This window comes from Crocodylus porosus, unplaced genomic scaffold (assembly GCF_001723895.1).
Source record: "Crocodylus porosus isolate Cpor-Errol unplaced genomic scaffold, CroPor_comp1, whole genome shotgun sequence".
NCBI lineage: Eukaryota > Metazoa > Chordata > Crocodylia > Crocodylidae > Crocodylus > Crocodylus porosus.
In genome coordinates this window covers 19653082-19678081 of record NW_017728909.1, presented here as the reverse complement: position 1 = coordinate 19678081, position 25000 = coordinate 19653082, and the positions used below count along the sequence as shown (strand labels likewise).

The following is a 25000-nucleotide window of genomic DNA, read 5'->3' as shown; positions in this document are numbered from 1 at the left end:
CCAGCGGAGGTGGTTCAAGCACCTACATTGAACACCTTCAAGAGTAAATTGGATGCTTATCTTGCTGGGATCCTTTGACCCCAGCTGACTTCCTGCCCTTTGGGCAGGGGTCTGGACTCGATGATCTCCCGAGGTCCCTTCCAGCCCTAATGTCTATGAAATCTGCTCAGGTCCCTTCCGACCCTAGAAACTATGAAACTATGAAATCCCTGTTTCGGTGCAGTGTCTCACTGACAGGGGCCATAAGAAAGGTGCGGCACGTGTTGGCTGCTTGTGCTGCCGTCCATCCCAGTCCAGTAAGCTAAGCAGGCAGCTGGTAGAGGGGAGACCTGAGAGGAACCCTCAGGTGCAGCGGGGAGGTTCGTTCCTGGTTCTCTTCCCACGAACTCAGTGCCAAGAGAACTGGGCAGAGTTTCTGATGCCTGCGGTCAGCAGACCCCATGGGTCCTTTTCCCAAGGACCGGAGTCCAAGTCAGAGCTTTGTGCCTCTGAAAGCTCTCCATGAACATGGCACTTTCTCTTCTGTGCTGTTGTCCTCCATCAGACAGCTGCTGCGCCCCTCCCCAGAGCTAGCTGCATTCCATTGGTGGGGTTTAAGCGGCGGGTGCTCGTTTTGGATGGCAGGGCTGTGCAGCATGCTAGTATTTTGCAGGGTGCTTTGGGCTCCCTGTGTGCAGAGTGGCCTTTTCAGTGTTTCTGTGGGGTTTTAGCACTGGTTCAATCAGGGTATTAGCGCCTCTGGGGACTGAGTGATCCACCTCCACAGTGATATGCCGCAGCTGTGGTGGGGTGGGGCCTGGGGTGGGTGTGAGGTCAGTGGTGACCAGCACTCGGGGTGGGCAGCTGTTGCTGGCTGAGATGGCGGCTTGGAGAGATGTCATGAGGGGTGCCTTGGTCCCATATTGATGGACTCAGCCTGGCCCCCGTGGCTGGGGAGGGCTGCCTGGGAGCTCCCTCCATGTCAGAGGAGGGCAGCATGCCTCTTGCAACTGACTGGGGGCTTTTGGGGAGCTCAAGGAGATTTGCTTGGGCTGCTAGCGCTAGTGAATTTATGCCTCCCCATCTCTGCCCTCTCCCCTTTCCTCCTCCCCCAGGTGCAGTTTGAAGCCAAGCACTCGATGGACGTCCTAGATGACAAAACGGTGGACGGGTTCCAGCTGCTGCTGCTGACCACCAAGCCCCTGCTCAGGACCTTTGACCATGTCTTCTAGTGAGTGTCCCCTATGCTGGCCGGTGGGTGCGGGAGGCTTGTTCTGAGAGGAGCTGGCTGAGCTGGATGCGGAGCACGGGCCAGGATCCAGCCCTAAGTATGGCCAGGTCCAGCCCAGCAGATTTGCTCCCGTCTGAGGCTGCAGGCCAGGCTCCTGCCCCCTGGACTCAGGGCTGCTGTTTGCATGCTTGACCTCAGCCTGGTCGTTCCTGACCCCCAGGGCTGGGGATGCCTGCAGTGGTCACGAGCAAGCCAGGCAGCTTTGGAAACTCTGTTTACTCTGTACTGAAGACTTGCAGGCCAGATAAATGGTGTAGGGCTGGTTCTTGAGTAGGATCAGGCCCTTAATCACCCCCCACATGCCAGGATCAGGCCCTGGGGCTCCATCCCACCCTGCTCCACCAGATCAGGCCTTGTGTTTCCCTGCGTGTCCAGTCTGGTCTGCAGGACCCCAGCCTGTGGCACTCCCCACAGATCCACGAGGAGTCCCTCAGGCCAGATGACACGGTGCCAGGGGCTGGATCCGGCCTGCGGGCTGTGATTCGAGTACCCCTGCCCTAGGCCTATTATGGAGGGGTGGGCGCAGATCTTTCTGGGGACCTTGTTTTGGGCTGGACGTCTGTGTGAGTGGAGTCAGTGACCCATACGGCCCCTTTCCATCATGGGTCCTGCCTTCCAGCTGCTGTTTCCAGACCTCATGAATGATGCTGCTGCCGCTGCACCCAGTCCTGTGACAGCTTCTACCCCTCTGGGTGCTTCCTGCCTTAGGGGAGCTGCTTCACTCAGCAGCCTGGCTTGGGAGGGAATGGGGCCAGGGGCATTGCTGACCAAGCTGCTGTCTCTGCTCCCTACCTCTGCAGCCTGAAGCCGGTCTCCAAGCTGCAGGGAGCCTGCAAGAAGATGCAGCTGCTGAATGAGCTGATGGATCGGGGCGGAAACTATGTGGCCACATCCCTGCCCTTCATCACCTCCCTGCTGGCACGAGGCTTGGATGAGCGGGCACTGCTGCTAACTCACTCCTTGCCCCAGACACAGGAGGTAACCCTGCCCTGCGGACAGCGATGGCAGCGTCCCTGTCCTGGCTTCCCTGAGACAGATGCTGCTGTGGGCGAAGGGGAGATTCTTGCATCGGGACCCTGTCCGTGGGGGCTGGGCAGCTCAGAGGAGAGGGGCATGGCCTAATGAAGCCGTCTGCTCCCTATGCCCCAGGTTTAAACCCAGCACAGGGTGAAAGTTGTTTTCCTCTGGCAGCTGTTTGGTGCTGAGTTATGTCAGGTCTTAGCCAAGACGCCTGGTTTTGGCCGTGAGGGCTACGCTTCCCTTGCGTCAGATGGGGCCTGAGGTTTGCTAGGGTTGGGGGAGGTCCTGGATCTGACCTGAGGTAAACGGGCCCCCTTCACAGGTGGGAGGGGGCTGGGGTGAGGGGCTCTTGCATTAGGGAGAGGTTGTGAGGGCATGGCAGCCTGGGCTCCAGAGCCCAGAGGACCTCAGGAGCGGGCAGCGGATTCTGCTGCTGCATCTCATGCTCCACAGGCAGGTGCATAGACAGCAAGGTCACTTCCACTGATGCCTTATCCCTCTGTCTGTCCAGTGGCCAATCGATGCCGACCCCCCAAAACACAAGGACATCGGGCACCTGTCATTCGGCCTCCTGCTTGCCCCGGAGTTCGCTGCAAGCGTCCTGGAGAGAGGCCCCGAGGCAGACCGCCCGGAGGTGAGCGTGGGGCGGCTCCCTACCCTACACTTGTATTGCGGCAGCACCTGGGGACCCCCATGAGGGTCCTGTTGAGAACTGTCTTATAGGTCTCCTGGCCAAGGGAGGGGAAAATGGCTTTGAAGGAGACCAGTGGGAGGGGGGCTTTGGGGTTGCTCTGAGGGGGCTTCAGGAGAAGGTAGGTGGCATTGGTGGTAAGGCAGAGGGGAGGTGGGCACCATTGTGCTGCATGAGTGGGATCAAGGTAGGAGGAGCAGGGTTTGGCATGACTGGTGGTGAATGGAGATGAAGAGGGCGTGATGTGACTGAATGGCCTGCCACAGAGCTGGGGCAGGGAGCTTGGGTTTTCCCTCGGTCTGGGTGCTAATCAGGGTTCGACCTGCCTCTAGCACTCAGGGAGGGTTGTGGTGGGTCTGGGGCCTCAGAGCAAGTCTTCTGCACCACTCCATATAGCCCAGTGGGCTGCAGCAACTTTGGACTAGATCCTGTGGCCTCTCCCGAAGGGGCTTTCTCTGTATTGCCCATGGGAGCTCCTGACCCCAGAGGGGTCCTCTCTGAGGCTGTAGCTATCAGCAGTTCCCCAGGACTGGTGCCACGTGCTCTCAGTCCTGCCAGGGGCCCTGCAGCTTGCCCCAGCTGGGTTTCCTTCTCCTGGTGAGGGGAGTTCAGCCTTGAGGGCATCACCAGGCTCGTTGGCAGAGGTGCTGCAGGGGCATTTTTTGGGCTGGGAGAGTCTGTTCTCTGCGGCAGGCTTGTGGAGACCCACCCAATTCATTGCACCCAGCAGGGGAGGGCAGGGCCTGTGAGTGTGGATTCCCCTTGATTTGCCTTGTGCTGGCTCTGATGCTCCCCATGTCGCCTCCCTGCAGGCGGCTGACTTCCGGAGGTTTTGGGGGGAGAAGTCAGAGCTGAGGCGGTTTCAGGATGGGGCTATCTGTGAGGCGGTGGTGTGGCAGGCTGACACCCTGGCCCAGAAGCGCCTCATTCCCGAGCGCATCGTCAGGCATCTGCTGCAGCTGTGAGTAGCTCCTGGAGCCATCTCTGAGCTACCTGGTGCCTGTGCCAGGAGCTGTAATACCGTATGGGGGCTGTCAGGCTGAGGATTGAACCCAGCTGGCTCCTCGGTTTGCCGTAGCCTGAGTCAGCTCCGCAGTGCTGGTGGGTGTGAAGCTTTCTCAGATCTAGGCCACCTCTGCTCTGGAAGGCACTTGCATGGCTCTGGACTCAGGGTGGGAGGAGCTGGGTGAAGCTGTGTGTCCCGAGAACATAACATAATAGCTGCCGTGTACTGGGTCAGACCCCAGGTCTTGCCTGGTTTGTGCGAAGTGGGTTGTGGCAGGACCCGCAGGTGTGTCTCTGTGTTTGGCTTTGGGCCCTGTAAAAGTCATGTTGGTGCTTCCACATCCCTGCTAAATCTGTTGGGCTCCAGCTGGGCCTGACCTGGAGCTGGGGGCTAGATCCGGGAGGGGTGAGGGGGACATTTACTATCTGACTCCCTTCCTGCTTTGTCCCACTGTCAGGCACGCAGGTATTCCCGAATCCTCCATCTGCTACACGGGAGCTGTGCTGGAGTCAGTGATCAAAACCAGGCGGGAGGTACGGTCTCTCCGGTGCAGGGGCTGGGGTTTGTGAAAGCTGTGCGGGGGGGGCGTTCAGTTTTGGGAGATGTTGTGGACAACAAGGCTGGAAAGGTCTAGGAAAGGACACCTGAGCCAGCACAGCGAATGCCTGGGGCCTTCTGTGACAAGGTCACCTTGCTGTGGTTACTGCAGCCTCCTCTTCCCCTCTGAGTAACTGAACCTGAAGCAGCTGATGCACGGTAACTGTCCACGTGCCTGCTGCTACCCCTGGCTAAGTGGAAGCTGAAGCAGGGGCTGCTTAGTGTTGAATGAAACAGTGACTCCCTGGGCAGCCTTTCCACTTGCAGCGGTTTGTCCCTGCTCCCAGATCCAGGAGCTAGAGGCCTCTTCCTTTTCAGCTGTGTCCTCCAAGCTGCCCACTGGCTCCATCTCTGCTCACAGCCAGTCTTGACTCATCCTCTTCCCTTTTGTGGGGATGCTGCCCTCACCCTGTGCACCCTCTGCTGCTCCTCTTGCCCCCTGCCTCATTCTCTCCATCTCCCCTCTCCCCTCCCTGCCTCAGCCAGGCTCTGCCTTGGCATAGGAGCAGTCTCCTGCTTCCTGTTGGCCAGACACTTCCGTGTTCACCCTTGTACTTCTTTTCACCTGTCTCTCAGACTCGCCTTGTGCCTTTGCTCCCTGGAGCCATCTGGGGCCCGTCTTTGCTTCTCTCAGATCTGAGCTCCTCGTGGCGGTGGAGGTGCTGTGAAGGGCTGTGCACATTGCTACCTCCACACCGCTCGTTTTGTTCCTGCTCGGGCTAATTCCTGCTCAGATCTGCTCTGGCCTTTGTTTATCCTGATTGCCTTGCCAAGGTTATTGCTGCTGTTCATGTTGGCACCAGCAGCCCTGTCTCTTGCCCTTGTGGTGCAGCTCTTGTGCTATCTGGATCATAGGGAAGTAGGGTTGGTAGGCTCCCCATGAAGTCATACAGTCTAGTCCCTTACTCAAACGAGGATCAGCCCCGACTAAACCATCCCAGCCAAGTGTCTGTTCCACCTGCACTTGAAGATTTCCAGGGATGGAGAGGCCACAGCTTCTCTAGACAGCCTGTTCCAGTGCTTGACCACCCTCGGAGTCAGAAAGTTCCTCCTCATCTCCAACCTAAATTTCCCTTGCTGCAGCTTGAGGCCATTGCTCCTAGTCCCCTCCCCTATGGTTGCAGGAAAAAAAAAAGGCCATCTCCGTTTGTTCTTTAATCGCCCTTCAGGTATCTGGAGACTTATCGAATCCCCCCTCAGTCTTCTCTAGGCTAAAAAATCCTGGTTCTTTGAGACTTCTGTTATCAGTCTTGCCTCCTACCAGGCCACTAGTCATTTTTGTTGCTCTGCACTGGACCCCTTCCAGTCTATCCATGTGTGAGACCCAACCCTGGACACCAGTGCTGAATAGAGCAGAAGAATCACTTCTCTTGGTTTACAAGTGACATGTTTGCTAATACAAGCCAGTTTGCTGTTGGCTTTTTTTGCAACAAGAGCATGGTTAGCTCATATTCAGCTTATGATCACCTACAGCTCTCCTCCCCCGGACCTTCTCTGCAGTACTGTAGCCTAGCAAGTTGTTCTCCAGCCTGTATTTGTGCACTTGGTTATTCTGTCCCAAGTGCAGGACTTTGCATTTATCCTTGCTGAATCTCTTCTAATTGATTGAGGACTGGGTGATAGGATCCTAGAAAATGAGAGGGACCTCAGGAGGTCACATCTAGTCCAACCCCCTGCTCCAAGCAGGACCAGCCCCAACTAGATCATCCCAGCAAAGGCTATGTCTAGTTGAGTCTTGAAAACCTCCAAGGATGAGTCTTAAGGTGATCCCTGTGGAGAAGCTGTAGCTTGGTTTTTTCATCTGCATCACCCCTGTGCCAAACTCTTCCTGCTTTCTGGAGAGAGACATGGTGGAGGTGCTGTCCCAGGGCCTTGGGACTGAGGGTGGGGAAAGAAACTAGTTTGAAAGCCACTGTTTTTGTAGCTGAGCAGCCTGGAGAGGAGATTCCTCCACCCCCCGTGCTCCGCTTTGCCCTTACCAGCAGATTATGGGGCTGGGACCCAATCCAGACACCTACGGGCCCAGACTCCGGACCTCTCAGCTTCATCTCCAGTCCATAGCAGGGAGCAGGCTGGGTGGCAGGTGAGTGCCACCATCAAACCCCAGGCCGTGGGGCCTGGATGCAGCAGGTCGTGGGCACGGGTGCATTAGGACTTCTGCAACCAGGCAGAGAATGGGGTAGAGAGCCTGAGATGGGGCAGGTTTTGTGGGCAGTAAGGACAGAAGGGACTTTCAGCATGGCCTCTGAGCCATTTGCACTCAGACATGGCTGCCGATTTGCCTGTGAGAATAGCACCAAGGACCTCAGGGCGTTTCTCGGGGATGCCCAGATGGAGGGGAGAAAAGGAGCAGCTGCACCAGCCTTTGAGATTGGCAGAGGTGTGGGCAGCCTTCTGGTGCTGGCAGTCTCCAGCTGGGCCTGCAGAGGGTGCTGCTGATCCGCTGTACGCGGAGCCCGGGACAGAACTGGCTGCTCTCGAACTGCTCCTCTGCAACGTGTCCCCTGCCGCCTTCTCCTTCCTAGATGTCAGGGGCTGGGGGGAGGGGGGCAGTGAGCGCCAGGGGAAGTGGCACTCCCTCTTCCACATGTGCAGTGCACCCGGTGCTGGGGTATCAGCACTCCCCCCTTTGCTATCTGTGTTCTGCCCATGACAGAATTAAAGGAAAAAGTTAGAGAAAATTCAGGCTGGCAGGAGGCTCCCAGTTGAAGCCATTTGAAACACCTGAGAGGATGGGAATGCCCCATCTGCTCAGGGCAGCCTGTTGCACTGCCGAATCTCCCTCAGGGAGAAAATTTCCCGTGCAGTTTAAGACCCTTGTCCTGTTGTCTGGGGATGCAGAGAACACCTGGTCTGCATCCTCTGAATAATATGCAGTCTGTTATCAACCCCCTTCCCCCCAATCAGTCTTTTCTTCTCCGGACTAAATCATCCCAGTTCTTCCAGCCTTTCCTCACCAGTCTTGCTTCCCAGACCTCTGATCGTTTTTGTCTGTCTCTGCTGGACTCTTTCCAATGTGCCCGTGCCCGTCTTGAAGTGCAACATCTTGGACTGGGCACAGTGCACCAGGGAGGCCTCCCCAACGTCAAACGAAGCAGGAGAGTCGCTTCCTCTGATTTGCTGGTGACGCTTCTGCCACGATGTTCCCAGATGCTATGGGCTTGTTTTGCAGCAAGAGTGTGTGGCTGTCTTGGATTCAGTTTATGTCCACTGTAACCCGGGCTCTTCTGCAGACAGCAGCGAACCCTTGTCTCCATGTCCCTCCTGCTCTCTGATCTTAGCTGGGCAGCCTCCTGCTTGCCACTGTCCCTCTATTAATGTGGTCTCCAGAAAAGTGCCTGAGCTGTTCAGGACAGGGCCTGCTCTCTCCCTTCTCTTGGTGCACTTCTGTGGGTCTCAGCTGTGTTGTGTTGTCCCTTGTCGTCCATCTGATTTGCTCTTTTCCTCCGACTCTCCCTCACTTTCCTCAGTCCGGTTCTTTCTGCTTCCCTGGGGCCTTTCTCTAGGGATCGTGTCCGCTGGCAGCAGAAAGCAGCCACTTCTGGGGTGGGAGGCGGCAAGTGTTTAACAGCCCGTAGCAGTGCTGCTGCTTCTCCCTTCCCCCATGTGGCAAATCTGCGAGGGTCTGACTGTGAAGAGCAGCCGCTGGTGCTCCCGCAGCCCCTGGTGCTGCTGGCACATAGCAGGGAAGCTGAAGAGTTGCTGCTGGAAGGGGTGGGGGTGATTCTGGGGGTGTGGTTGCTTGTCGGAGTTGGGAAGGGAACGAGCCTGCAGCACCTTGCAGAGCGCAACTGCCCGTGTGTCACTGTGTGATGGTTCAGGGGTGTTTGCAGCCTGCAGGGACTGGCGAGGAGGCCATGGCTGGTGTCATCCGTTCCTATGATGACCTGAGCCGCAAGCTGTGGAAGCTGGAGGGGCTGCCGCTGACGGTGACAGCTGTGCAGGGCACGCACCCGGCGCTGCGGTACACTGACGTGAGTCTGAGGGGTACCAGGAAGGCCTTGGGCCCACGGCAGGGTTGCAGGGGAGGGCAGCTCCTTGGGGTAGGGGAGTGAGCTTGAGACTATGGTTTCCTCAGGACTTGTTAACTGCAGTGCTGCTCACAGGCCCCGGGTGTTGGGAAGACTCTGTCATGATGAGGCCAGGCCCTGTCCTAGTGAGCTTCCAGCTTGCTGCTTGGCCCAAGTGCTTGCTTTTGGGCATATGAGGCACTTCAGGGCTGGTACTGACCCGTTGGGATCTCCTCTGTGCTGTGGGATGTGCCCTGCTGTGTCCCCAGCTCTGTCTGCAGCTGGCAGGCTGTGCTCTAGGCTGGCCCACAGGCACTGCATCCCACCCTGCTGCCTGCCATCCCCCCAGTAACCCCCTGCCCACTGGTGTCCTAGGTCTTCCCTCCAGCCCCCATGAAACCGGATTATTCATACCACGAGCGGAGCAAGGAGAAGGAGTCACTACTTCCCCTGGCAGATAAACCCTGCCCAGCGTACATCCCGCCCATGAAAGGTAAAGGGGAGGTTGGGGAGGCAGCAAGGAGGGTGCGTGAGCTGGGGAAGCTGAGGCATGGGCAAGGCAATGACTTATGCATCTTGATACAGGGATCATGTCAGGAGTCCTGGCTCCCAGTCCTGTGTTTGGTCCATAAAGTTCTTCCTGGTCTGATGTCCCCTTTTGGTATCTTCTTGCTGCCCTGTGTTTTTCCCCTCAGTTATCTGCCACATGGAGGGGAGCGGGCAGTGGCCTCAGGACAAGGAAGCCATCAAGCGTATCAAAGCTGCCTTCCACCTCCAGCTGGCCGAACTCCTGAGCCAGCAGCACCATTTCCTCTGCAGGCCTGCGGCCTCCCACACCGATGTGTACAAGGTACAGAGAAGAGCCCTGGCAGGAGGGCAGCAGGGGTCCTGTGTCAGCAGCCTGTTCTTGGGAGCCCAGGAGAGGGGAGGGATGGTTGTAGGGTGGCAACAGCAGTGGGCAGTGCCAGGCAGCCGATTTGGGTCCCTGGCTGGCAGAGGAGAGCGCCCAGCTCCTCTTTTTGGTGAGGCCAGTTTGGTGCCTTTGGGGTGCAGCATGGTTTCTGCCTCGGAGGGTGTCTCTGGGCTCAGGCCTGGCAAGAGACAAGGCCATACCTTGTCTTTGTTGCCCTGGTTCTCTGAGCTCCTGCCCTCCCTCCCTGGCTCACTCTTCCTCTGAATTTTCTGTCCCTGTCTCTCAGGATGGTTATGTTTTCCGTCTCCAAGTGGCCTATCACCGGGAGCCCCAGATCCTGAAGGAGGTGGTGACCCCAGAGGGGATGCTGAAGTACCGGGATACGGAGGAATCTCAGCAGTTGGAGCTGGAGACCCTGCACCTGCCCTATCTGACTAGCTGTCTGCACGGGTAAGGAAAGGGAGAAGTGTCTTGTGGCCAGGGGCCAGGCCTCCAGCCGTAAAGGCCAGGGAGAGCTCTTGGTGGGGCTCTGGGGAGAGGGTTGCACTGTGGGTAGGGAACTGTTCGTCCAGCTTTCTCTTATGGGTCACAGAAGGAGAGAGCTATGAGTGGTGTTATGGGGGAATGCAATGCACTGTGGGTTCTGTACTCCTCACAGGTGAGGAAGGAGGGAAGAGTTGTGAGAAGGATGGAGGAAGGAGTGGGGGGTGCATTATGAGTCATCTGGGTAGGAAAGGGGGAGCAGCACTGGGGAAAGAAGATTTCATAGACATTAGGGCTGGAAGGGACCTCGGAAGATCATTGAGTCCAGCCCCCTGCCCAAAGGGCACTGTGGGTTGGGAAACCCTCCTTCTGCCCTTGGCACAGGTATGAACCTGGCAGAGCCCTCAAATGAGGGTGGGGGAGAGGTACGTTGCGAGTAGGGACCCAGCTAGCAGCCTCCGAGGCCCCTTCCCCTCCAGCTCAGATGAGAGCGGAGTCATGGCATCCCAAGGAATGGCTGGTGCAGCGATGAGGTGAAAGGGCGGGTGTGCTGCCGCATCTTCTCCTTCCCTGTCCGAACAACTCTAAACCCATACAGCGCTGGCTGCATTCGTTCTGCAGACAGCCTGTCCACTTGCAGTGCGTGGCCCAGTGCCCAGGGACATCGAGGCAGTCCCTGCCATGGGCTTGACTTGTAACGGCTGCTGCTTCCTTTCTTCCTTCCCCTCAGGCTGCAGCAGCAGCACCCCGCCTTCAGCGGCACCTGCCGGCTCGCCAAGCGCTGGATCAGCGCCCAGATGCTGAGCGACGGCCTCGCAGAGGAGTGCGTGGACCTGCTTGTGGCCTTCCTCTTCCTCCACCCCGCACCTTTCACATCGCCCAGGTGAGCCCCAGGAATGGCAGTCTTGGGTACGCTTCCTCAGGAGGAGCAGGGGTGGACAGGTGACTTCCTGGCTCAGCATCTGGGGACTTCTTGTTATCAGGCCACTGGTTTGACCCTGACCCAGGTCAGCCACTGAAACGGTCCCCCCAGGGCCATGATCAACGTGCAGTGAATTCAGGCCAGGCTGGTTCCCAGGGATTTTCCCTCAACTGATGGTCTGTTACCTAGATTGCAGGTAACCTTGTGGGGTGGCTACTGATAAAAGAGGCAGAAACAGGTCAATAGCCCGACTTTTTATCTGCTTGCACTTCAAAAGACAAAACCAGATATTTATCCCAAAATCTGGCTGCCTGTGACCACACAACCTTTAGACTCTCACCTTTACCGGCTGGGCAGACTGGAGAGGCAGGCAACGTGCAGATTGGCAGCAAGTCTTGAACTTGCTGAGTTCTCCAAATTTCCCTCCAGCTGATACCCCATATTTGTAGGTGGCTGGTTCTGATAGTCTAATAAATGACCTTTGCTTGGTTTTATTTAAATATCTTTTGTTTCACTGAAACTTTTGGGAGTGGACTAAACTTGGAAGGTGTCAGTTAGCTGGGATTTATATCCTTGGGAAAGTAAAAGGGAGGGTTTCTTATTTCCTCCCCCCCTATCCTGGAATGCTGTTCAGTACTTTTGTGTTTCTTCTTTACCTTAGTTTATGGTCTTCTCTGACGAGGCTGTTTTGTTTTTTCAAGTTATCTAAGTATCTCTACAAAAATGCAGCTATTACAGCAAAATAGCATCTAATACATTCATTACATCAATTGCTACTACTGACATTTTAAGATAGAACTATAACGTGGCATATTTGGATGATTTAATGTATAGTCTTTCCTTATAATGTCTACTTTCAGGCCTTGTGCTTTGTTTAATTCTCTCTCATTACTGGTTTACTTAGGCATGTAGATGGCTTCCTTTACTTTGCTGTCCAAGCTAGTTGTCACATCTGCAAAGGTTTGTGCTGTGGTCACTCAAAAACAGGCTTTGGAGTCTTCTGCTTAGCCACACTTCTGCAGCTTGGCTTAGGCTCCTTGTAAATGGCCAAAGCTGGCAACAGGCCCTGGCAGCCTTGGCAGCAGCTCCGAGGGCTGTTGCAGTAATGGTTGGGTATCAGACATGGGCTCCTCACAGCCTAACCGTAGGAACTAGATCAAAACTGAGTGAGTATAAAATATTGTGTGTGGGAGAGGGTCGGGGGCCTTGAATCCAGCCCCTGGCCTCGTCTGGCGCTTCCCAAACGCTGTTGGCCGACAGACCACCCTGCTATAGATGCTTAATTGGTGACTTGCTGTGTCCCACACCCCATGGCCCAGCTTGTGGACTGAGGTTTGGGAATCCAAAGCGAATGCTGATTGATAGCTGTTGTGGGCAGGAGTTGGGGAAAGGCCATGTTGGGCCAGTCAGTTAGCGAGGAAGCGTCCTCCTAACACAGGTTGGGGGAGAATAGGGGTCCACAGGGCTCAGGTTTTTTTTCTCCCTCTTAGCTGCGTGGGCAGGGCAAGCTGGTGTGAAAGCCAGTGGCGGAGAAGCTTGGACTGCCATCTGGAGAGCTCCAGGCTTGCTAAGCACCCTAAGCACCCAGCTTCTGCTTCTGTTTCTGGGTCCATTGTTGCGATGCCCAGGGCTGGGGTGCTCGTCTCCATGGACCAGGCAGCTTGTGCTGGAGGAGGTTTCATAGTTTCGTAGTTTCTAGGGTCGGAAGGGACCTGAGTAGATCATCTAGTCCAACCCCCCGCCATGGCAGGAAATAATAGTGGGGTCAAACGACCCCAGCAAGATGTTCATCTAACCTCCTCTTAAAAACCCCCAGGGTAGGAGCCAGGACCACTTCTCTTGGAAGTTGGTTCCAGACCCTAGCCGCCCTGACCGTGAAGTAGTGCCTCCTGATATCTAGCCTAAATCTCCCCTCTGCCAGCTTGTGACTGTTATTCCAGGTGGCAGTGATCTCTTCAGGAGTCCTGGCCGTGTCCCTGGGGCTGTGACCAGAGCATGTCCAGAGAGGGCTGGTGCTGACAGGAGGCCTCTGGGTCAGGCTGGAGAGATGTTGCTGTCCCCAGCTATCAACATCACTTCCAGCGACAGATAATATGCTGCTTGTGTCGCTCTGGCATCAAATGGGGACCGCTGTGGGGAAAGCAGAAGGGCCACAGGCTGTGGGAGCAAGCCCTGCTCCATGGGAGATAGGGGACCTGTCCCAGGTCAGGGGTGGGGGAAAGTGTTGTGCTGAGGGGCAATGGGAGTAAGCATCTTCCATCCACGGTACCGACCATCTCTCTGAGGTTTAACTGCATGCTGCTTGCTCCCGGGCCTTGTGAGCACTAGGCGCTGTCTTCCTGTATGGGACCCCTCTGAGCTTTTAGACACAAACTCGCCCACCATGTGAAGCCCAAGGCTGCTCCACTATCTCCTGTGTCTTTACGACTCCTGCAACACTTCACCAGCATTCATTAAGCAGTTCAGCTGCTTTGTAATGCGGGCATGTGCTGGCCCCCATTGCACAGCTTGGGAGACCAAGGCCCTGAGCGGTTAAGTGACTTGATCTCTCTGGTGACGTGATGGCTAGCCGGTAGCTGAGGCAGGTAAAGAGCCCAGGAGTCCTGTCTCCAGTCCTTCCCCTTGTTCTAGATAAGCTGCCTCTGGGGCAGAGGCGCAGACACAGGAGATGGGAAGGAGCTGAGGGACGATGTTTTGCCCTGACCCTGTGTTAAGCTACAGGAGCAATGAGAGGGGGCAATTTTACTTGACCCAAAAGTGGGTCCTTGAAGAGATCAAAATCTGCCAGGGGGGAGACTCTTTCCTAGCCCCCATCAGCTTTAGCACATCTGCTCACGGTACCTGTTTGTGGCCTGGCTCATGGACCACGCTGCCCCGGACGCCCTGTCTCTGTGGGGTGTGGGGATGTGTGTACGTTCTCTCTCGGTCCTCACAGCTGCAGTCTCTCTCCCCCACAGCTGCCCTCAGGTGGGCTTCCTTCGCTTCCTCCACCTGCTGACCACCTTCGACTGGAAGAATGCCCCGCTCATCGTGAACTTGAACTCGGAGCTTAAAGGTGAGCTGGGGGCCATGGGAGGTCCCTTGCAGCGCTGGGGAGTGATCTCCTGCTGCCCTGAGTGAGCCCGAGAGGGAGGTGGCAGGACCCCCCTGAGGGGGCTATGGTGGGATTAACCCAGGGTGCTCATCGGGTGATGCTAATGGGGGGTTTGGAGCCTTTCTTCACAAGGTCACAGGTTTCACTCTGACCCAGGACACTCAGCTCCCTTGGTCAGCTTGGGCCTTGTTAGGCCAGTGAAAACCAGTACTCTGCAAGTCTCTGGATGATGCTGGAGTGTGTGTGTTGGAGGGGAAGCAGTGGAAGGCAGAACAAAGGCTGGCTCTGCTCAGTCACTGCTCCCAGGCATCGGAGCCCCCTTGGGTTGGGGGCGTCTTCCCCACCGGGGTGCTCAGCGGGGGACCTGAGCTGCAGGCTTTCCACAGGGCTCAAAGCAGGGGGATTAACCACTGATTTCTTGCTTTGTTTTCCCCTCGCAGGCTTTAGCATCCTAATCTCCCAGGTGTCCCGGGGACGGAGGAACTTGGCCTTGTTTATTTCTTGGCACGTTTCCTCCTCTCTGATCCTGGTTAAAGCTCTGGTTTCCTCGCATCAAGCAGAGTTTGCCAAGCTGTTGGCTCTTGCTTGTGCATCTCACAGCACATTTGCTGTCTCTGTGCCCTGGGCACGAGGTCACAGGTCTCTGAATGGGGTGTGCTTCTCAGCTCTGCCACTGATTTGTTATGTGGCCTTGGCTAAATCACTTGTCTTCCTCCTGGGGCAGCTCCCTGTCTGTGAAATGGGGATAATAAAACCAACTTCCTACGACTCCACTGTGTTTGGATCAGACTCTCGTCCGCCCCTACTTCTATGATGATTCTGTGATGCCTGTCTTGGCATGCCCTGTTGTAACCAGGTTTGCCGATACCCTAGGCCCGTAGAGACCCAGCTAGTGTCTGGATTTCTTCCCTAAAGTCTTAAGTTCTAGGTGTAGTGTAGACAGTTTTCCAGTGATACCAAAGTCACTGATACAGTCCCAGTCCTGCCTCCTTTGGCCTACACCCTTCCAGCATGGCTGCTGTTTGGAAGGGCTGTGGCCTGGGGCTGGGGGGATTAAGATGCATCTCCTCTATTAGACTGGTGGGTAAAGGTGACCTGTCCTATTCTTTGCTTTGTATGATGCTGGAGCAGCATGTAGTGTCCTGTCTTATCTGCTTTTTGTCAGTGGGGAGCCAGGGGACGTGGGCCCAGCCTTGAAGCATCCTGCAAGGACCTGTAGGAGAGGCTCTCTGTTACGTCTCTAGCAAGGTTTACCTTCCCCTGGCATTTATCCCTGGCCTCAGCTGAGTTGCTCCACCCTGGGCTGGGATGTCTCAAGCATTTTTGGCTGGTATTGCAGTTTTCCACTGGGCATCAGACCCTGGTTGATGGGTAGTGATGTTTCAGTGCTTGTTTGTGATATCCCCTCACCTCACCTACTGCAGGCACAGAGCAGGAGGCATCTTGGTGAGGGGTTGGATTTCATTTCAGGTGTCTTCTCTGCAGCAGCACCACCACCTTGCTCTGCCTCCCCAATTTGGGCTTGGACAGGGAGATGCAGCATGAGGGCTGCAGCCCACAGCTCAAACAGGCTTTTCCCTGGCCTGTGAGCTCCCATAGTGCTGGGTGACAGCAGGTGGAGGGAGGGTCGGGGCTGCATTTTGGGGAAGATCCTTTGCATGGATAGAGCAGTTGACAGGATGAAGCCCCACCATGGGGTTTCCTGAGGGTGCTGTGAGGTCTCTGGCACGAGCAGGGGCTGCGTGCTGGTGTGAGGGATCTGACCTCAGTGTGGTTTGCTTTCCAGATGCAGATTACACAGAGATCAAGAATGAGTTTGTGGCTTCCCGGACTGACCTCCCCATCATGTTCATCTCCACGCCCAGAGACCAGCGGTGCTCAGTGTGGACCAAGGAGCGGCCTTCTGCCCAGGTGAGCTAGGCTGCACCTCCCTACCCTCAGCCTGGTGCCCTGAGATGCATGGACATGGGCAGCCATGTAAGCTGCTGCTCCCTGCACTAAGGCATCCCAACCATGTCCCTAGCGCTCAGGTTAGTCCGCGTGATCCTGTGGCCTCAGTCAGGCCAGTGGTGGTGGAGAGCTGATCCAGTGCCAGCAGGGCAGCCCCATTGCATGGCCGTTGCATTACCCACCAACTCTGCCCTCCTCAGATCCTGCAGCGCCTTCTCGTGCTGGCGCAGGCATCCCTGCGGGCCCTGGAGGAGCAGCTCCTGAACCCCCTCGGCAGCCAGGATGTAAAGGTAATCCCCAAGCAGCGTTTGTAGTGCGCTGGGCTCTGGCGGGTGGCTTCCAGTAGGGGGGTGAATTAGTGGTGGGGGCTGAAGTTGGATGGGGGATGTCTGCTGCAGAGTGGGTGGCATATGAACAGCCTCAGTGCCTCCAGGTCCTGTCCAGAGGGGCTTTTGGGTGGAGGAGGTGCCAGGGTGTTGCTGGCATCCCTTCCATATACAGGGCCCATCATCCCCCAATGCCCTGCAGGTTCAGTGACTTAACCCCCAGGACATGTGGGTATTTCCATTCAGTTGCTCCTGCTTTGCAGTTCCCATCTTCTCCGTGTCTAACTTGGCAGCATTGATTGCAGGGGAACGTGCTCTCCCTGGTTTTTCTGGGCCTGCACCTTGGGCTACAGCCTGGACAGTGCCAGGCCTCTGCCCACTGACTCCCCAGTCTGGGGAAGAGGCTCCCGAGTCCCACTTTGACCTGTTGGTCACGCTGCTGTTGGGAGGTTGCCCTGTTTGCCATCTGGGAGGTAGCAGGGCTGGAGGATAAGCTGGTAGTTAGTGCATTTCGAAGGTTGGGTTGCTTGAGGTGGTATCACAAGGGGCCTAGATGGGTCTGGGCTAGTGCTTTGGGAAATTAAGTCTCCCAGCAATATTTCAGACCCTGCAGGGCTTGTGGAAAGGTGGATGTGGAAGGAATGGGGTTAGCTAAGCCACACAGAGAATCCCAGTTGGCTAACTAAAGGGGAAGTAGGGAAGGCAAGATGTGTTGGGTTTGGGCTTGGTTAGGAGCTGGACTTCAACCCCTGGCTGCTTTCTACCCAGCCTCACTTTTACCGCAGAAACTGTGATTGGGACCTGCGCGGTTGTGGGCAAACCCTTGGGTGATTGGGTTCCCACTGATCAAACAGGGCCAGTACGTCTGCCTCTCGTGCGTGGACGTTGAGATTCAGCTCACGGTGTCTGCCCGGTGCCTCGAGGCCCATGAATGACAGGCGCCAGAGCAGTTCGGGATCTGATTGCCTTGTTTTCTTGAACTCATTTCCATCTGACAGCTGCTGGAGCCATCAACTCCGGTCACAAAGGCTGGGTGGGAAAGCTGCTGTGGCCTGAGTTGTGTCTGGAGGAAGCAGTTTTGTTCTCTTAAGCTGAGACCTGCTAGCCCAGCTTCCTCTGGGAAAGGAGGGGGCCCTGCTGAAATCCCTGGGCTGGGACTCAGCAGGGGAAGAGTGGAGGGTGTTGAGGCTTGATTCCCAGCTCTTTGTGACCTGGGGTGTTGCATACTGCTGCAGTCAGTAAAGCAGAGACAATACATTTTCTTTGTACATTTTATTCTATTGCATTGCGAGCTCTCTGGGGCAGGTGCTTTCTCTCACAACGTGTTTGAACACTGCCTGGCACAAGAGTGCATTGGTCTCTGTTTGGGCTTCTAGCCATGCGATACTCTTGATACGCGGTTGTTGATGGAGACGTAGCCTGTGACACTCACATCCTGCTTTCAAGTGCCATTCCCTTCGTCCAGCTGGAGCTGGCTGCTCTGAGACTAATGGATGCTTTGCCAAACTCCTGACTCCAGTGATCGCAGCCTGCCAGCAATAGACCTGGGCCTTTTTTGAGAGGGATGAACGGTGCAGGCTGTGCTAAGACCTTTCCTGGGCATTACTGCTGTAGGGAAATGGCGTTTCCCTGTGGTGGGCGACTGGAAAAGCCTGAGAGACACGGAAAGAAGAAGTTATGAACGTCCAGGGCCATGGAGCCCTTGCGGCAGGGCTCGGCCTCTGTGGGCTTATTCAGTAATGGCATTTTCTGGTGAACTCCCTGGGTTCTTGGCTGGAGGCACAGAAGCCTTTGTGCGTCCACTGAGACCAAAAACATTTGGGGAACTGTCCAAATACATCCTGAAAAGGCCTTTCCTTGTGTGCTGCAGCTCTGAAGAGGGCAGGGAGGATGGGCTTGACCTCAGAGACGCGGGGGCTTCAGGGAAGGAGCAAAGGTGTGTTTCTGACGAGCGGCTGATCCCAAAGACAAGGCTCTCAGGCCACCACTGAGGAGGTCCTGGGAGAAAAAGGCCTTTTCTAGCTGAGCCAGGGAAGGTGTGGTGGTCTGGGAGGCAGGTTGGTCACATCCAAAGAAAACAGCTGTGAGCTGGATTTGAAAGAAGGGTATTGTGAGCAGGACTGTAAGAGCTGGGGGTCTTCTGTCCATGTGGTGTGGTGGATGGAGCAGTCTCCTAGGTGCAAGTGAGCTGGGTTGTGGAGACCCTGGTGTGAAGTGAGATGCGGAGAAGGCAGGATGATCCTGAGGTCCTTAGTGCTTAGCCTGGGACACCCGAGTCCACATCTTGGGGTAGGGTTTAATTATGGCCCCTCATATTCATTTTTCAGCCGACAGGAAAATGACCATTCAACAACGATTTTGGTAGTGTTCACAGTAATATCTGATAGGGGAAAAAATGGCTGGACTTTGGGGGTGGAAAGCCCCCCCACTTGTCCTCAGGTTGTCTGAGATTGAGCACTACCCCCAGGAGATACGGCTGTGGCCTTCCAGCCGTGAGTGGGGTCACCAGGAGCTAGGAAGATCTTTGCATAACTGGTAGTTTTTCCTCCTGTGATCCCATTAATTCATCCCAGCACATGGGGAAAGCACCCGCGTCTAATGCAGGTGTGCTCGGGGGACGCACTTCCTCCCTGCATCCATCTAGAGCAGTGATTCTCAGACGGGGCGTTGCAGCACCCTGGGGTGCTTTGAGATCCTTTCAAAGGGAACCATATAATGTTTCAGGGATGTATTTAGTAGCTGTGTTGGTCTGAGACAAAAAGAAATGCAAAACTGTAGAACTCTTGGCTCAGAGATGATACTTTTCATTAGAGCAACTAAAAATTCGCCAACCCTCCCCCCCCCCCTTTCTGCAAACATTCGGGCTTGCACGCCCTTCATCAGGCTCGGGGGAAATTAAAGATGATAAAACGTCCCTGTAGGTAGGAAATAAACATTTTTGCACAGAGGTGTGCAAACATGATTCACAAGGTAAACCCTGGGATTTCACATAGGAGTCCTCAGTGTAAAAATCGTTCTGCCCTCCTGTGCTCTTTTTGCAATGGAATTACTCTGTTATTTTCCTGTAATGAAAGAAATAAGTGAAAATCAGGAGCTGGCATTTTCCAAGGGGTGGCTGGAGTCTAACAAGGTGGAGAACCAGTGATTTAGAGTCTACCCAGGTTTGGTGAAGTTGGAATTGCCCTCCTTGTCTCGGGGTCGGGTCCAGCAGAGCCTGGGGGTAGGTGAGCTGTGTTCCCAGCCTCTGGGTAAGGAGTTGTGTGCCCCTTGGCTGGACAATGTGCCTCATCAGCTCCTGAGCTCAGGAAATGGTGCTGGGATGGAGGAAGAGGAAGATGATAACAGGCAGAATAGCCGGTAAGTATTTTTCCTTTCTGTGTCATGGCCAGAGCAAGACCGAGGCTGTAACTGATTCTGGATATTGTGTAAGGTGTGATTAGAAAGAGAAGAGAGCAGGATAGTCTCCTGCAAGGAGAAGCAAGGGAAGGCCGCAATTATACAGTAATTAGGTTAGGATACAAGGGAGGGGCTGGACCAGAGGCAGCTTCCAGATCCGTCCTGGAGATACTGTGGGGAAGCAATGGTGACTGCCAGTGGGTGGGGGAGAGAGGTTTCCAAATGAGCAGAGCTTCCTTTTCTCCCATCAGTCTAAAAATGCGGCCTTTGCATTCCCATTGCCCGTGTGACAGAGTCTGGACCCAAAGACACAGCTGCAGAAATAGTTGTTTTCTGGGGGGGAGCCTTTCTGCTGCCTTGTCTTTGCAGTCAGTGCCAGATCACAGCCTCTTTGCTTGCTGTCCTGCTCCACCTTCTCCCTTCTCACACCGCTGCACATGGTGTTGCCTCGAGCCAAGATGGGTGGCTGGGCCGGGCTTGCAAAACAACAGTCCTGAGAGTGGTTGGGTTCGGAGGGGGCCTCTGCAACCGGGTCCTCTTCCCTGACAAGTCTGGTTTTGGGAAAAGTAGGGATTAAAATCAGTTGTTCCATCAGTGAAAGGGCTGGCGTTGTACCAGAGGGAGCTGCTCTCTGATGGGCTGCAGGCAATTTCAGGTTTTCAGAGGAGTCTCAAGTTCCCTGAGTGAAAACTTACCCCTCCCTCCCTGAGTGCTCCTGGGTGGTAGGTAAGGCGTGCTTGGGAGGACGTCAGCTCTGGGACACATTAACGTGGGAGCGCAGCCATGCCCCAGTGCAGAAAGGAAAGGGGAGGGATGGTGCACCTGCTGTGGGTGCAGTTAGGGGTAGTGCGGGGTAAGAACCTGACCAGGACACTAACACTCTCATCCGTGCCCAAGCATAGCAGATTGAACCTCTCAGCTGGCAAGGAGCATCTCCAGAGCTCAGCACCTCTTGCTGTGTGCTCAGGCGTTTGGCTCTGTCTCAAGAGGAAGAGCAGACGCGGTGAGCTGCAACGTGTCCTGCAGAACCAGGTGCTTCTGGGAGGCGAGACGGGAGCACACCATGCATTTAGCCCTATGCTCTGAGGTCAGGATGTAGTAAGAAAAATCTAAGATTTGGCTCAGACTGGTGTGTGTCTGTGTAGGAAGTGGTGATATTTTGCCTGGAGATCTGCAAAACCAGGAAGCTGGCTGTTTTTGCTATGGTGGTTGACAGTGAAAGAATTACCGGCGTTGACATTTTGGTCTTTGCTAAGGAATCGAAATGTGGCCAAAACCTGTTAGACGCGGAAGACAGTGGAGTCAGGATCCGTCTCCTCCTCTTCTGAAGATCAGTATCAGTGGACCCATGTTTATTCCTTCCTGCTTGGCTGTGTCTCCTAGCATGTAGTTTTTTGTGGTACAACAGGTCTGGTTTTCTACTTCTCTTAGGATGCATGTGCCTTGGAAAGGGCAGCTTGGAGCTGTTTGCCTTGTCTTGGTGTTTCATAGATTCACAGAAAATGAGGCCTGAAAGGGACCTCAGGAGGTCACATCTAGTCCAACCCCCTGCTCCAAGCAGGACCAGCCCCAGCTACATCATCCCAGACAAGGCTTTGTCTACCTGGGTCTTTAAAACCTCCGAGGATGGAGACTCTACCACCTCTCTGGTTATCCTGTTCCAGTGCTTTACGCCCCTCCTGGTAAGAAAATTTTTCCTAATATCCAACCTAAACCTCCCTTTCTGCAATTGGAGCCCATTGCTCCTTGTTCTGTCATCTGGCCTCACTGGGAACAGTCCAGCTCCATCCTCTTCACAACTGTGCTGCTATCATCTCCCTTCAGTCTTTTCTTTTCCAGACTAAATCATCCCAGTTCCCTTGGCCTCTCCTCCAGATGTGTCCTTCCCAGTGAAGAATAGAGGGGAAGAATCACTGCCCCTCGATCTGCAGGCCACGCTCCTGGCTCATCTCTATCTTCTTGTCCCCTGTGCCCCCAGGTCCTTTTCTGCAGAGCTGCTGCTTTAGCCAGGTGCTCCCAAGCCTGATGGCAGGAGGGTGCTTGTTTGTAAATCAAAGAAGCTGGTGACTGAGGCTGACTCGAGAGGGACGGGCCAAGGTCGAGATGTCCAGAGAGAGGCAACAAAATCCCAAGCATGGGATTGTCCTGTCGCAAGTGCAGTATTTTGCACTTGTCCTTTTTGAACCTCATGAAATTTCTTTTGCCCCAGTCCTCCAAGTTTTTAAGATCTCTGTGAATCCTAGCCCTATCCTCCAGCGTATCTACTACTCCGCTCAACTGTGTGTCATCCGCAAACTTGCTGAGGGTGCGCTTCATCCCATCTTCCAGGTTGTTAATGAAGATACTGAAGATAAGGTGTTTCCTTATCTGCTCTCTGTTAGCGTGTCCATATGGTGAGAGCCCTGTAAGAGCTCAGGGAGCCCCATGCAAGTGTGTGGCCCCGATCCACCTGGAACATCTCAGAGATTCAATACCGGTTTCTTTGTAAACTTCCTGATGACCATAGTGCCTGCAGGCCGTAGTCCTGAGCCAGGACCCACTGTGCTGAGCGCGGTGTGACTTTGCCTGAAAAACCTTGTAATATAAACAGGTGACAAAAGATGACCGGTGGTGACAGGTGAGTGGTTTAGTAGAAGCAGGCAGTGAAACCGTGCAGCTCTGCCACCAGTGTCCTAATTGGTGCTAGTCTTTTTGTGGGCACCACGGGAAAGGAAAGATGTGGAGGAGGGTCGTGGCAGATTTGGTAGGGAAGTTCCTTGAGAGCCTGATGGCAGCAGGGCTGTTGTTTGTAAATCGAACAAGCTGGTGACCGAGGCTGACTTGAGAGGGACGGGCCAAGGTCGAAATGCCTGGAGAGGGACAATGTAGTCTGCGTGCCAGTCTGTGCCGCAGTGTCCTGCATGGGCCCAGGGTCACTCTTGTCAGGGCCAGGGACCATTGCAGAAGATGGCCAGAGCCTGCAGCATGGCTGGAGAAGACGGACTGGATCTCAGCAGTGCCGTGCAGACAGGATGTCCAAGATTTGGCCGGCGCCGGCACAAAGAGCCCGGTGAGACCTAGGAGATCTGAGCTGACCATCACAGTTCAGGGTTACAGCTCCACATGAGTGGCGTGACGTGGTGCTTTCACCGTGTCCAAAAGAGGAGGTACCTGGGGGTGCGGCTGGTTTATTAATAGACTTCTTTTCTCCCCGCCGCTTCCTTCCACCCAGCGATGTTGGAGCCTCCCTGTCCCACATCGGGCACCAGCTCGAACCTGGCGTGCTGTCTCGGCTGCCCTTATCTTTACTAACTTTAGGTACTTGTGTTCAGGCCGGCCCCTACTTAAACCCCTTAGCAGCTGCTTCTTCCTTGAATTCTTTGTGGCCAGCGGAAATTTGCTTGTTGATAGCTGAGGTTTTTTCAAGGAGGGTCTATTTGTAGTTTTCCCCTGTGGCATTACCTGTATTTTGGGAAAGTGGGTGTGAGGGGAGAGGAACATAGCTGGCAGAGCTGCTGGGGAGGATAACTGGGCTTCCCACGGTGAGTTTCCATAATGAGCTGTGTGCTTATGAGTCTCCCTATTGACCTGTGTGATGCCATTTGGTCTGAAAAGTATTACAAGCAGTAGCACTTGGTCTGCACCAGTTTATGTCCCCACCTTGTAGCTGTAGGTTATGTGGATGTTGGCACTCAAGCTTATGTGATGCCCTGATCCAAGGAGAGGCTGGGCACCCTCTGTTCCCCCTCACAGCCTTACGGCTTCAGTTTGTGTGCTGGGCCAGGACCCAGGAAGGTGGGACTCAGTGCTCAGCCCTGCCACAGACTGCCCGTGCGCTCTTGGGAAAGTCACTTAGTCTGTAGCATCGGTGCAACCTGTCAGGGATGATAGGATGTGGTTTCCCCAGTTCCTGGCCTGTCCTAGTGTTTGAATGGCATGTTCTTTGGAGCAGGGAGCATCTGTCGTGTCCATGCCGTTACCAGGAGCAAGCCTGTAGCGGTCCTTTCTGTCATTGGAGGGCTGGGCTTTGCGGTGTATTTTGGCCCGGTGGCCCATGCCTTGTATGGACCATACTTACGCACTGGCTTCTGCAGCAGGAAGCAGAACCAAAGCAGCCTGGTGCGGTAGTGGACTCCTAGCCGGGGAGCTCTTGAAGGATGTCTGTGCAATGCAGTGGCACAGGTCCTGATTCTGCAGTCTGATCCATCCCGGAGAGCTCCCCAGATCCTCCATGGTCCATGTTGACCTGGCATCCACCCACACGGGTCTGGTTCCAGGATTATGGGCTCCAGGCCCATTCCCACTTTGCATGGGAATATGTCCTCCATAGGAGGTCTGTATTGAGCAGATTCTTTTTGGTATTGGTTGGTGGAATTGGAGCTTGCTCCATCCACTCCATGCATTGACCTGGTATTACAGTGCTTCCAGGACTGGTGCAAAAAAACAAAAAAAAAAAAAAAAAAAATATGTCTATCCACGTGGATAACGCATGTACATAGCAGGGTTGTCATGGCCATGTGGGCTTGGGGAATGTGCTGGCCAGATCTGTGTTTCCCTTGGGTTTCCATTAGCAGGTGTACAGCCCTGATTTCTTTCTCTCTCGCCTGTTCAGGGGTAACACACAGTGCAAGGATATTGCAGTGACTTCTGACTTTGCTGGCATTTCTGCCTTAGTAAGGATTGTGGGTTTGGGGAGCATGTGCTCTCCGTCGCTGCAACCGTGACTCCTGGCAACTTCTTTCCTCTCTCTGGGATGTCGCAAGGATTCCTGGCTCAGTCTTTTCCTCAGGCCTGTAATTCTGGCTTCCTCCACTTTGAGCGCCCACCTTCAGTCAGGGAGAGGCTGCTATTTCAGAGGCTTTGAGCCGTGCCGTGGTTTCCTGTTGACATGCTTAGCATCTCTGCAAATCACTCCTCAGGGGGGTCTGAAGTTGTTCTCCTTCCCTCACCCCCCTCCTCCCCACAGTCTGAAGCTGCCCAAACAGTGGAGGCCACTTTCTGATGATGGCTTTTGCCTTTTGGCAGTTTCCCAGGGAATTGTCATTCAGGAAATCAGGCGTGACTAGAGGTGCCAGGGCCTTTCTTGCAATTGTGCACAGGGCAAAACCCACCTTCCCTGCATCTTTGACTCACCCCTCCCACCTGTGGGGTTGTCATGCTCCCTGCCCTGTTGTGTGTTCGTGCTCGTGCTGCTTTGTCGGCAGAGCAGCTTAGGAGTGGGGAAACCACGGGTGGCCTGCACTGGCAGTGGTTTTTAGTAGAGTGGGTTTCGTCGTTCCCATCCCAACTCTTCCTTGTCTTTGAAAGCGACTTGATGGTTCTTGTTGGAATATTGTGCATGTG

At 55.0% G+C, this 25000-nt stretch overlaps 1 protein-coding gene across 1 annotated transcript in view; it reads left to right on the top strand.

The window, feature by feature from the left end:
• NOL6 (nucleolar protein 6) overlaps positions 1-25000 on the top strand; it is a 51819-nt gene that overhangs the window by 9594 nt on the left and 17225 nt on the right. Inside the window, exons 11-23 of the mRNA XM_019531843.1 lie at positions 1095-1210; positions 2071-2248; positions 2802-2924; positions 3794-3942; positions 4445-4520; positions 8418-8558; positions 8970-9087; positions 9290-9444; positions 9794-9957; positions 10721-10873; positions 13870-13967; positions 15793-15917; positions 16157-16246. Coding sequence (XP_019387388.1) covers positions 1095-1210; positions 2071-2248; positions 2802-2924; positions 3794-3942; positions 4445-4520; positions 8418-8558; positions 8970-9087; positions 9290-9444; positions 9794-9957; positions 10721-10873; positions 13870-13967; positions 15793-15917; positions 16157-16246 — 1686 coding nt within the window. The remainder of the gene's footprint in view (positions 1-1094; positions 1211-2070; positions 2249-2801; positions 2925-3793; positions 3943-4444; positions 4521-8417; positions 8559-8969; positions 9088-9289; positions 9445-9793; positions 9958-10720; positions 10874-13869; positions 13968-15792; positions 15918-16156; positions 16247-25000) is intronic.